General features: G+C 43.9%; 1 protein-coding gene across 24 annotated transcripts in view; it reads right to left on the bottom strand.

The window, feature by feature from the left end:
• FNBP1 (formin binding protein 1) overlaps nucleotides 1–12,483 on the bottom strand; it is a 144,325-nt gene that overhangs the window by 29,027 nt on the left and 102,815 nt on the right. For all 24 annotated transcript variants that reach the window (XM_082695997.1, XM_082696010.1, XM_082696009.1 and 21 more), the window contains exons 7-8: nucleotides 6,326–6,454; nucleotides 5,019–5,165 (exon numbers count right to left, since the gene is read on the bottom strand). In XM_082695997.1, the coding sequence (XP_082552123.1) occupies nucleotides 5,019–5,165; nucleotides 6,326–6,454 (276 nt within the window). The remainder of the gene's footprint in view (nucleotides 1–5,018; nucleotides 5,166–6,325; nucleotides 6,455–12,483) is intronic.

Consider the following 12,483-nt stretch of genomic DNA (forward strand, 5'->3'; position numbering starts at 1 on the left):
GATGCGAGACTCGATCCCAGGACCCTGGGATCACGACCCAAGCCAAAGGCAGATGCTTAACCGACTGAGCCACCCAGGCGTCCCGATAGTTTTATCATTAGAAAGAATAAGCACTATTTGTAAAGCTACAAGTCTAGCTGGATGGGAAGATACTCTCAACAGCCATTTTTCTGCAGCTGGAGAAACAAATATTAAGTAAGAAGGACTCTGCTAAAAGCAGAGAAAAAAGAGCCACTGTTAGGCACTTCCCTTGAAAAATACAGTAATACAAAAGTCTGGTTCTCACCAGGAGTTCTTAAGGTAGTTTAGCATACACAAAATCAAATCAAAGAGTAGGTAATCCCTATCACTTCTTTGGTTCATCGTGGTTCAGGGATATTAATTTTAATAGATATATAATGATATAATATATAAAAATAAATATATATAATAATATAACATATTAAATTGTATTTATTGTAGGATTTTCCCTTATGGATACATTTGTTCTTAGACTCTCCCCCATCCACATGCAAGCTCTCGTCTGTTTTTCCTCTGTTGTATCCCTAGACGGAGATGGTGCTGGCGAGAACCGTGTGCAATAAATGTTTGCTGAAAAAATTCAACGAACCGAATGCTTACTCCACAGGCCCCTGAGTCCAAGCACTCTGCTAGGAACTCTGGGTGCTACACCTTCTCAGGGTTTGTCTGTGGTACAGACAAATGTGTAAGGCAATCATAACCACAATGTCATAGACAGACAGGCAGATAGATACATACATAAAGCATTACAAAAGCACATGTGATTTGTAGTAACAATTGAAATCAATGATCAACTGACTTAAAAAAAAGGACACTACAGAAGACCATATGGAAAGATCTCAATTCTTCCTGTAAGCCCACAGTCGGTAGGGTATATAGCTATTTTAGTTATCCCTTACTCTGGAGATGGGCCACAGACTGCCAACTGTCTTCCAATAGCCAACTGTCTTTTCTTCTCAGGAATAGGAACCCTGATTTTAAGTTGCACACCCTGCCACCTACCTGAAGGCTTCATTCCCCAGCCTTCTGGGCAACAGGAGGTGGCCACCTAAGTTTTGACCTCTGAGATCTCTGAGATGCAGCCAGGATGGTGTGTAATTTTAGGAAGACTCTTTAAAGGGATAGCACGGGCCTTTCTCCGAATTCTGCTTTCTGGAATTTGGATGTGATAGTTGGCGCTCCAGAAGCCATGCAGAGTTTGAAGGTCACACCATCCAAAGCTGTGAACTAGGAGGAGCCTGAGCCCCTGAGAACTTACAGACCAGCTGTCCATGCCGGGGCTAAGCCCTTTGCCTGCAGACATCTTTTACGTGAGAGGAAAAACCAACCGCCCTGTGTAAGACACCACTGTTCCCGTTACGGTTAAACATATGCAAGCAGGTTCAGATCTACAAGCCCAGGTGTGCCAGTGACTCACTGATGTGCTCTAATGAAAACATGGTCATTTGATATAAACGGAAATTAACCATACACAAATAAACCAGTTTGACCTTTTCAGTAACCACGTGATTCTGAGACTGTATCAAGGGGCAGCGGGGACATCCAGTTTGTTGGAGAAGGGGCTGACAGAGCTGGGAGGTTTCTGTCCTTCTGTCCCACTCAAATAATTATTCAATCACCTCTTTCAACTCTTTGCTCAAATGTAACCTCTTGGTGGAAGAGCCAGCCCCGTCCCCTCCGGCACTTTCTAGCATTCTTTCCTACCTCACTTTCCCCCAAATGCTCATCCCATTTGCACACTCTAAAAAATAGATTCTCATTTATTTTGCTATGGCCTGTCCCTTGAGAGTGAGTGAGTGAGTGAAAGGATTCGAACATTGCCAGAAACGGTGCTTGTTTTAGAAATAAAAAGCACAAGGTCGGGGGGAGGGGCTTAAGGGAAAGCACGTGGCTTTGGAACCAGATGGACACATTCACTATGTGGCCCTGGGCAAGGCTGTCACCTCCCTGAGTTCAAGGTTCTCCTCGGTGGGTCGTGGTGAGCACACCATGCACGGAAGGAAGTAGGTGTTCAGTAAATGTTTGGGGAGCCGTGTCATGAAATACCATCAACGTTTCTCAAGATGAAAATTTTGAAGGAGGACATGCCAGCAACTAAACACGAAGACGTGGAGATAACAAGTGTGTGAGCAAAGAAAAGCTAGACTAAAAATAGCAAAGATCAAAAGCAGCAACACCACAGCTAACTTAGCTACGAGCTGAACCTGCACAAGAAGATAAACTCGAGACGCAGCATGAGAACAGAGCAGGATGTCTGGAAAGAGAAAGGGAACGTGCCAGGAAAGATGATCTGCATGGATTAAGAAATATCTGACCCTTGAATTCTCAAAAAAGAGCAAAATGAAACATTCATTCAAGGACACACCTGAAGGAGGCCGAGGGAATGAGCCATGCAGATGTCTGTGGGAGGAATACTCCAGGCAGAGGGAACACAGTAGGAGCATACTTGGGGGTTTCTGAGGAACAGCAGGCTGCTGTGGCCACAGCACGGGGGAGAATACAGAAGAGGTGACATCAGACAGATAAATGGGGAGGGAGCGTGTTCCAGATCGTTCAGGGCTTTGAGCCCACAGTGGTTCTGACTTTTCCTGTAAGACGGAAGCTCACGGAGGTCTCTGAACAGAGGAGACACGTGATCTAACTTATTGTAAAGGAAGCCCTCTGGTCTCTGTGTTAAGAATGGCGGGCGGGGTGGGGGGCAAAGGTAGGGAGACCTCAGGCATCTCCTGCAGTAATCCAAGCTGCTCCTGCACAACCCAACTCATGGAGATCTTGGATCAGGAGGGTAACAACAGAGGTAAGCTCTGTGGGTTCTTAATGTATTTTGGAGGTAAAGCCAAGAGGATTGGCTGATAAATTAATGCAGGTGTCAGAAAAAGATCTTGACTCCAGAAGGATGGAAATGCCATGACGGAGACAGTGAAGACTATGAGAGGTGCAGGTTCGGCAAGACAGATCGGGAGCTCCCCCTTGGGTACACTGAGCTTGAGGAACGGAGTAGAATCCAAGTGGAGAAGCCACCTGGCAGCTGAATGTATGAACCTGCCGTGGAGGGACAGGTCCAGGCTGGGCATGTCACACATGTGATTCAGAGTTGAGATGGGACTTCATGCTCCGAAAGTCTATGGGTCACTCCAAGGAGCAAATGCATAAAGTACATAGGTCCAAGATCAATGCCCAGAGGTGCTCCCAAGTTAGATATAAGAAGAAGAAGAAGAACAAGCAAAGGAGACTGAGTCAGTAAGGGGAAAAGCCATCACAGTGTGGCTTCCTGGGACTCAAGTGAAGGAACAGCAGGTAGGAGAGTGGTGGAGTGGGGGCCGGTGCTGCTAACAGTTTAAGTTCTTGAATAAGAACTTGAACGAAGACCTAGAAGAGACCCTTGTAATTAGCATGAAGGTCATAGGTGAAAAAGAATGATCAATGATAGAACAGGAAAACAAGTCTCCCATAATGGGAGAAATGTCCTATAAATCTAGGGAGCTCACAATTTCCCAGATAAAACTGATTAAGGGAAACCATCATTCAGACATGATCTTGTAAAATTGTGAAGTTTCAAGGAAGAAGACATTTCTAAGCTTCTAAAATAAGAAGTTAAAATCAGGCTTGTTTTGGGGCACCTGGGTGGCTCAAGTGGGTTAAAGCCTCTGCCTTCAGCTCAGGTCATGATCCCACCATCCAGAATAGAACCCCAAGTTGGATTCCCTGCTCAGAAGGGAGCCTACCTCTCCCTCTACCCCTCCCCCTGCTCATGCTTTCTCTCTCTTGAATAAATAAATAAAAATCTTTAGAAAAAAGAAAAAAATGACTTTGTCTGAAACGGATGATGAAGAGATGTCCAAAATCGATGAAGTAACAGTGGCAAGAAAATGAAAAAAACCGGACTGCCTGGGGGCATGACCAAGTGTTGAGACCATGTGTCTCAACCAAGACATGTGTTCAGCGTAAGGAAAGGATGGTTTGATCACCTGTGACTCCTTCTTAGCATAATGTAGTTTTGTGGGGTAAACACCATTAATTAATAAGCACTAGAAAATTTCCCCAAAAATGTTAGCTGAAATCACCGAAGAAGGAAGATCCAGGTTAACAGATGTTAATAAAATAGAGATCAGGGAATCCTAAAATAAAAAAAAATAAATAATGCTTGCTACTAGAACCATTCCTCCTACAAACACTTATTAGTTAACACGTTTGAAGTATTTCTGCACATTGGGTCGATAATTATTTTTTTACACAGATGGCCTTAAATATGGTAATACACCTAGAACATCCTTAGAGGAATGAAGAATCTATACACTAAGGCATGTTCACAGGAAAGATGGCTTTGATCTCTTGCCTAGACTCATTTTAAGACGCTCTTACGACAAATAATACTTATGACATTGCTTTTTCTTAGATATTTGGTTTTGCAAATTAATAAAATGTTTGTAAAAGCCTATGCTGGTGTCCTAGCTGATATTTTTGTTGAGGGAAATAGGTTTCTAGGAAAGTAATCCAAATGAATGATACTGGCCCTGAGTAGTGTTCTCAGACAGAGACGACAGTGCCCCAAAGGGGACATGTGGTAACATCCAGAGACACTTCTGACCGTTACAACCAGGGAAGGGTGCTAACGGCATTTGGTTAGTAGAGGACACAGGTGTTACTAACCACCCTGTAGCACTCAGGGCAGGCCCCTACAGTAGAGAATTTTCCGGCCAGCAAAATGTCAACAGTGCCCTACAGAACCAGATCCCGGCATGGGGGTAACTCGGCCAACTGACCATTCTGCAATGGCTCAGACTTAGCTGTGTTCTCTGGAAAAGAAATTCGGGAGCTACATCCAGAAGACTGAGGGCACAAAAGAACACTCGAAAGCGCTGTTACTACTGCTGCAAAGTACTCGCGAGCCCTGGGAGGAGCCACCCATCTCGAGATGATTCGCTGTGGACGGCGGCGAAGAAACAATGGAACCAGAAACCCTTCGTTGTAAATCATGTCCAAACTGGAATACTTACGTTCTTCTGATCGATGGACTCCGCTGCCTTCACGATTTCATCCAAGCACTTCCCAATGATGGGGATCACCTGCCGGTCGACCTCCGCGTACGTCTTCATCGACTCCCCGATCCTTACTATCCTCCTCTCCTCCATCTCCTGTATTTTCTGCAACATTAGATTTTGCACGAAATTAATCGGGTCCACTGTGACTCACGGGAATTGTTTGCAGCAGTACGGTCACCTCGAGCAAATCGTCTGGGATGGGAACAGCCAGTCGGTAGGGTTGGAGTGCATGACCGGCTCCCTCTTCACCGGCTGCACGCGTATGTTAGAGTGGTCAGGCTGTCCAAATGTGTACCTTCCAGGGTTCCTCTCCAATTTCAGAGAGAACCCCAAGCTCAAGTGCTTCTATCACTGATGTCACTTGGGGACACACCAAACATCTCCCTACCTTTGACTGGGGTAATTAGTTTACCAAAAGCCTGGTGTTGGTTAATGGTCTCAACCCAACACGGGCTGAGAGGTAACTAGTGTATCTTCTGCCTGCGAGCTGGAGGCTCTTGTATGCGGTGGGTGTAGACACGAAGAAGCAAATACTTGTTACTTTTTCCACAACCGGACACAAGTGGTGAAAGATTCCCAAAGTGGGAGAACACGTCTCCAACTCTACTCATGCCACTTCTGACAACCTAGAGTAGCCCAAAAGAAAAACAATCCAAAGACAAGGACTGTATTTGTTCAAATCCTGTAACTGTATGAATTCTATTAGGACTCCTAAAATTAAGTTGGCATTTTGTGATCTGAATGCTCCTTTTAGCAAAGAGGGCGCTAATCTCAGAATTGCACTTCTAAGACTGGCAAAGAAAGGCTACAGGCGTGAACAGAGGACAACTGCAAAGGTCACTGACCTTGAGATTAATATTATATATAATAATACAAATTATAATATGTAATATTATATTTCATCTTATTGCCAGTCAATGCCATATATAGATATCTATATCTATCAATATCTATCGATATCTATATCGATAGATATATATCTTTATTTCTTTCTTTCTTTTTTTTTTTTTAAGGAGGCGCCAAGCCCAGAGCAGACGCCAACACAGAGCCTGAACTCATGACCCTGAGCTCAAGACTTGAGGTCAAGAGTCAAATGCTTAACCGACAGAGCCACCCAGGCACTCCCTGGATGCTTCAAAAGTGGCTTCACTTGGAGGGAATTTAGAATTCTGTAAATGCTCCGAAGGTAAGCCCAGCCATCAGGATTCCAAAGACACGAGTCTCTAAAGGCAAAGCCGATCTGAGAGGCCTGAATGACTTACCTGAAATATGTTGGGGATGTGAGTATAGTAATACTCGTGCTGCTCGTGGTTGAACTTCTGGAGGATGGATGAGTAATCGGCTTTGCTGTCCTCTGCCATCTGGTGTCGTACTTGAGCCTGCTGTCGCGCCTTGGGGCAAAAAATCAGAAGACCCCCATGTTTACATAGGATAAGAGTCTAGAATTGCAAACCAGAGGAGTTTGCAGTCCACTTTACCTCCAATGTGTTCTACCGGGCAGGTGTTATTTTCTAGAAATTGTTTGGAATTTGAATTTCGTTTAGGTAAGGTTGTGTACCCTAGTTTTTCACCAACCCTACCCTTCTCTGTCTTCACTTGGCATCACTTTCTAGTTTGACCCAAGTGTCTCTCTTCTTTATTGTCTGCACTTGGCCCAATTCACATATTTATCTTACCTAGGTGGGCCTTGTGGGAACCTATGCTTATATATATATTTTTATGCTATGTACATATACTTTATATTATATATATATGTGTGTGTGTATGTATGTATGTATGTATATGTGTGTGTGTATATATATATTTTTTTCCTTTTCCTTAAGGAGGGGATGAGGGAATCTATTAATTTTTAAAAAGATTTTATTCATTTATTTGAGAGAGAGAGAGAGAGAGAGAGAGCACAGAGAAAGAGTGAGAGGCAAAAGCAAGATTCCCTATTGAGGGACACCTGGATGGCTCAGTCATTAGGCATCTGCCTTTGGCTTGGGTCATGATCCTGGGGTCCTGGGATAGAGCCCCGCATTGGGCTCCCTGCTCCCAGCTTCTCCCCCTCTCACTCCCCCTGCTTGTATTCCTCCTCCTGCTGTCTTTTTCTCTGTCAAATAAATAAATAAAATCTTAAAAAAACAAAACAAAACAAAAACAATTCCCTGCTGAGCAGGAAGCCCGATCAGGGGCTCAATCCTAGAACCCTGAGATCATGACGTGAGCTGAAGGCAGATGCTTAACAAATTGAGCCACCCAGGGGCCCCAATCCATAAATTTTTTTTATCCAATTCTCAGTGGGGTTCATGAATTACAAAGGCACAGGAGCCCTGATCTAAACAGACCTTTCTAATAATCTCTGCAATGTTTATTATTTTTAAATTATTTTTATTTATTTATTATTTTTAAACATGTTTATTTATTTATCAGAGAGGGAGAAGCGGGCTCCCCACTGAACAGGGAACCCGATGCGGAACTCGATCCCAGGATCCTGGAATCATGACCTGAGCTGACGGAGATGCTTAACTAACTGAACCACGCAGGAGTCCCTTTTTTTTTTTTTTTTTTTTTTAAGTAATCTCTACACTCAGTGTGGGCTTGAACCCAGAGATCAAGAGTTGCACGCTCCACAACTGTGCCAGAGAAGCATGCGGATGCTTACTTTCAGTATACATTTTTTAAAAAAGATTTTATTTACTTGATAGAGATCATAAGTAGGCAGAGAGGCAGGCAGAGAGAGAGACAAGGAAGCAGGCTCCCTGCTGAGCAGAGAGCCCGATGTGGGGCTTGATCCCAGGACCCTGAGATCATGACCTGAGCCGAAGGCAGAGGTCTTAACGCACTGAGCCACTCAGGCGCCCTGCAGAATTGATTTTAAAGCTTGAACAGAAAGCCTGTGAACTCTGACATCATCTACAAATACCACTGATGGCTACGCTGGTGAGCCCACTGTGGACTCATCTAGCGCTTTGGATATGTTTTCAAAAATATGACCTCCTGAATCTCGAAATGACTCTGAGCTTCCTGCAGGGCAAAAAACTAGCCCCTGCCAGATGCAGAAGTGGCTTGGCCTGCAGGTGACTTGGCCGGCTACCCCGCCAAGCCAAAAACACAACAGGAAAAGGGCCTTGTTCCAGCGTAACTACAGGAACTTTTTGTTTGTTTCTTTTTCGTTTCGTTTTACTAAACCCACTCATATTTTATTTTTATTTTTTCAAAGATTTTTATTTATATTTGACAGACAGAGATCACAAGTAGGCAGAGAGGCAGGCAGAGAGAGGGGAAGGGAAGCAGACTCCCGGCTGAGCAGAGAGCCCGATGCGGGGCTCGATCCCAGAACTCTGGGATCATGACCTGAGCCGAAGGCAGAGGCTTTAACCCACTGAGTCACCCAGGCACCCCAAACCCACTCATATTTTAAAAGGACAAAAAAGAACACCGACATGCTCAAAAGGAAAAGTCGATGGCCCACTTGCTGTCTGATCATCGGTAGCGTCCACGACCAGATTTTGCGCATCTCGGTGTTCTTTATGGTTTCCTGCCTCTGTGACTTGGAGGGTTCATCTGATTTTCACTTCCTTGACACTTTTCCACTCATCTGCATGATGGTGAAAGCCCAGCGTGGTCATTCACTGCTGCCTCCTTCATTCTCTTCTCGAACACTTCTCAGAGGTTAACCATCTAAATATTTCCAAACTGATTTCCTTATTACCTGAAGTTCAAACTTTGAAGTTCTCAAGGCCTTTCGGAATCTCAAAACCAGTTTTACCCCCTTCTCGTCTCCCCTTGGTTAGTTCAATGGCCATATTCATCCTCTTTGTTGGCAGTCTTTTATTTTTTTTTAAAGATTTTATTTATTTATTTGACAGAGAGATTGATCACAAGTAGGCAGAGAGGCAGGTAGAGAGAGGAGGAAACAGGCTCTCCCTGGAGCAGAGAGCCCGAAGCAGGGCTCAATCCCAGGACCCTGAGATCATGACCTGAGCCGAAGACAGAGGCTTCAGAGGCTTTAACCCACTGAGCCACCCAGGCGCCCCTGAAGGCAGCCTTTTAACTTCCTCCTATGGCCATACACTCTGGCTTCTGCTTCTACCGTGTCCACTAGTAACTATAATAATCTGGTCCCCAAAATGTTAAGTCCCCAGCTCCCCTCAAAAATCCATGCCCTTCCAGTCTACACTAGCTCTCCTCTGTTTCAATCATAGCTTCCCCACCTACGTGCACACCATCTGTTCCCCTACTGCTTCCAACGCAAAGAGCCTTTTAACCCTTTCAATTACTTAAGAGTTTATCATGTATCACTTTGTTATGAATATGGAAAAAACAAAACAAGGAAACTCCGAGGTAGACCTCAGATTTCTAAAAAATTCTCTATTTCCTTCACAAAACTTCCTCAGAAATAGTCTTACCGAAATTCAAGGGGGAGGGGGTGAGTTCTTTCCTCATCTCCTCTGTAAATAAAAGTAACAAGACAGGAGTCCCCTTATTTATTTTGGGGGAAATTATTCTAAGTTGCTGAGTTTTTTAAATAGTGTAAGGTCTGACACAGAGAGCAGAATGTCATCATTATGCATGTATAGGTTTGCACGTACAGACCTACACACACACACATACACACACACACACACACCACGAGCAGACACAAGCTTCCTGGCGATTAACCCATCACACTAACCATGGAGTGTTTTACTCATGAGACCCGGCGGGCGCCCTGCTGGAGGTACCCACCACCCTCTGGTTGGAAGTGGCCATGGTCCTCTTCTCTCAGTTCCCCTAAATCTCTAATAATAATGTGTTCACTTGGGTTATATAACCGCTTTCGTAAGCACGTTAACTCATAACCATTTTGCGATGCCCTTTACAAGCTTTATCTGCCGTGATTCGGAGACATAACCAGGGAGCCCCTAGACTGTGGAAGAAGCTGAAATTGGGAAAAACGTGTAAAACTCCAGCCCTGGAATGCTAGTCGAGTAGAAGAAAACAAATCAGACAATCAGAGGGAACAGGTCTACCTTTTATGTTAAAGAAGCATGATCTCTCTGCGAGTTTTTCTTCAATGCAAAAATGTGGACATAAGGTTGCAAAGTGTGTATTTCTTATAGTCCCTGTTGAAATTTTTCTAGAGTCTTTCTCTTCCCCCCACCCCCTCTCACACTTAAAAGCAGTAAAATATTGTCACACATCAAATTCTGCAGGGCTGAGGCACGAAGACAGGACAGTCTTGTTCTCAATCCCAGCGTCCAGCTGCTTTGCATTAATACCCACTTTTGAATCCCAGGCCCAGGAATGTGCCATTGTTCTGAGCAAGTTTTACTATGGAAAATCTATTTTTGTTTAGTAAAGCTGTTATATTTATTTTGCAATGGAACCGAGAAAGAGTCTTTCTCTAAACCTAGGGCTGAGTCAGTTACTCACTAGAAATACATTTTTAAAAATATCTTTAAAAGGGCTTTCGAAAACTCTGCAGTAACTGGCAAATAACGAGATACTTTGAGAGAGTGCATCTCCTAGTCTAAGGCTAAAGGAAGACGGTAAACATCACTCTTTCTCTCTCTGTTTAAGTCAGTCTAAAAATAGTGACTATTATCTTCAAGAGGTACTTCCTTCCCAGGCCACACCATAAGCTGTATCTTGCAATTAAATTAAAGTTCTCATTCTAAGAATACAGGACGCTGCATCTCAGAGCAACAAGACTATAGGGCAGAGGGAAGTTCAGAGGATTTTTTTTTTTTAATGAGTCAGTCATAGAATTTAGAGAAAATATTCTAAAAAAGTACAGAATGGCCACAATCGCCTAAGGCTGTAAATCACAGCCATCCTTGAATGAGATCTAGACCACTTTCGCCGTCAATCAGAAAGACCAAATTTAAACTTTAGAATTTCTTTGACAGACCCTTGGGAATCTCCCCCAAATCAGTCCAAACAGGCCCATGTATGTTATCGCTTGGGCATGACTTCACTGACTTTTCACACCCTCCCCACTCCAAGTCCTGCGGGAAGAAAGCTGGATGCCCCAAAAGGTCAGAGTTGCAGTTTCTAAATAAAGAAAACAATAATTTAGAAACTCTGTTGCAGCCCGATGCTTCTAAATCCTAATGGGTTTAAAGATAAAAATACTGTAATCCATTTAGTTAGTTAAATTTAGACTATTAGCCCTGGCCAAACTGTGCTGCGACTTCCTGTCCAGTTCAGTGTTATTTTCTCCCTTAATGTTGCAGATATGAGGGGAGGAAGCAAGGCTCGCTGCTGCCGGTCTCAGCCGTCAGGAGCAGAGAGCACAGGCGTCCTAAGAAATGTGTTCGCTCTCCAGCGGGGCACACGGTCGATTGGCTGAAGAAATTAGACACTCACGTCTCTTCTCAGGGCTCATGGCTTTTGAACTTGTCACAGAAATGGTCAAAGATGCCCTGATTCCATTTATATATTTACTATAAATAAATAATAAGGTTTATTAATTTTTTGAACATGGCTACAGACCCCCCACATTTTTATATACACGGCTGTGGCTTGAGTGATAAACCATTTCCTGCAGTGGTGTTCAGAGGTTTTGGAAAGCCATTCTTTTCCTTTGTTAAACGCATGTTATAGAACACATTTACAAGGCCCATCCTTTACTCCCCCAAATCTGGGGACAGCAGTGTGAAATAATTTACAGTTACCACTGGTATCTCCAACGACAGTAAAGGTTTTCCCGAGCAGCGGTTCTTTCAATGTTTTATTTCATCATTATAATAAAGAGAAACCAAGTGTATTTTAGGCTGCAGAGAAAAGGAGGCTAAATTGAGATTTTACTGGGAATTCATGATTTTCGCACCACTGCCAGGCTACCCATCATTATTATCCAGGAGCTGGAGACGCGGGGCAGCTCCGGGTCTTGGCCCCCATCACTGGGATCCAGAAGGGTACACAGCCAGGGCTGGAGGTGCAGCAACGATCCAGTGGGGCTCTTGGCTCCAAATTCACCCCTCTTCCAAATAAGCCACTGACTTAACATTGTGGATAAAACTGGGGAGCCTGGCGGGTTTAGTCAGTAAAGCAAGTGACTCTGGATCTCGGGGTTTGAGTTCGAGCCCCACGTTGGGTGCTGTAGAGATGACCTAAAAAAGTAAAGTCTTAAAAAATATATACAGTGGATACAATTAAACTAATAAAATTCAATAACCTGGGTTATCCAGTCTCTCTCTACCTTTAGTTCTTTTTTTTCACCTGATTACAAAAATTTGCTTGCTGTAAATAATTCCAATTTACAGAACTGTGGGGTTTAGAAAGTCGAAGTGCCTGCACATTTCATTCCACAGTCTGACAATCACTGGGAACATGACAACCTGGAGTCCTTAATTTGTGATCTGTGACAACACTGAGAGCAGATAAGGCAAGCTGGGGCAAGTCAATGGAAAGTTCCAGAAGAACAGCTGTAGTGATGCCACCGAATGAC

Source organism: Mustela nivalis (genome assembly GCF_964662115.1).
Source record: "Mustela nivalis genome assembly, chromosome: 13".
Taxonomy (NCBI): domain Eukaryota; kingdom Metazoa; phylum Chordata; class Mammalia; order Carnivora; family Mustelidae; genus Mustela; species Mustela nivalis.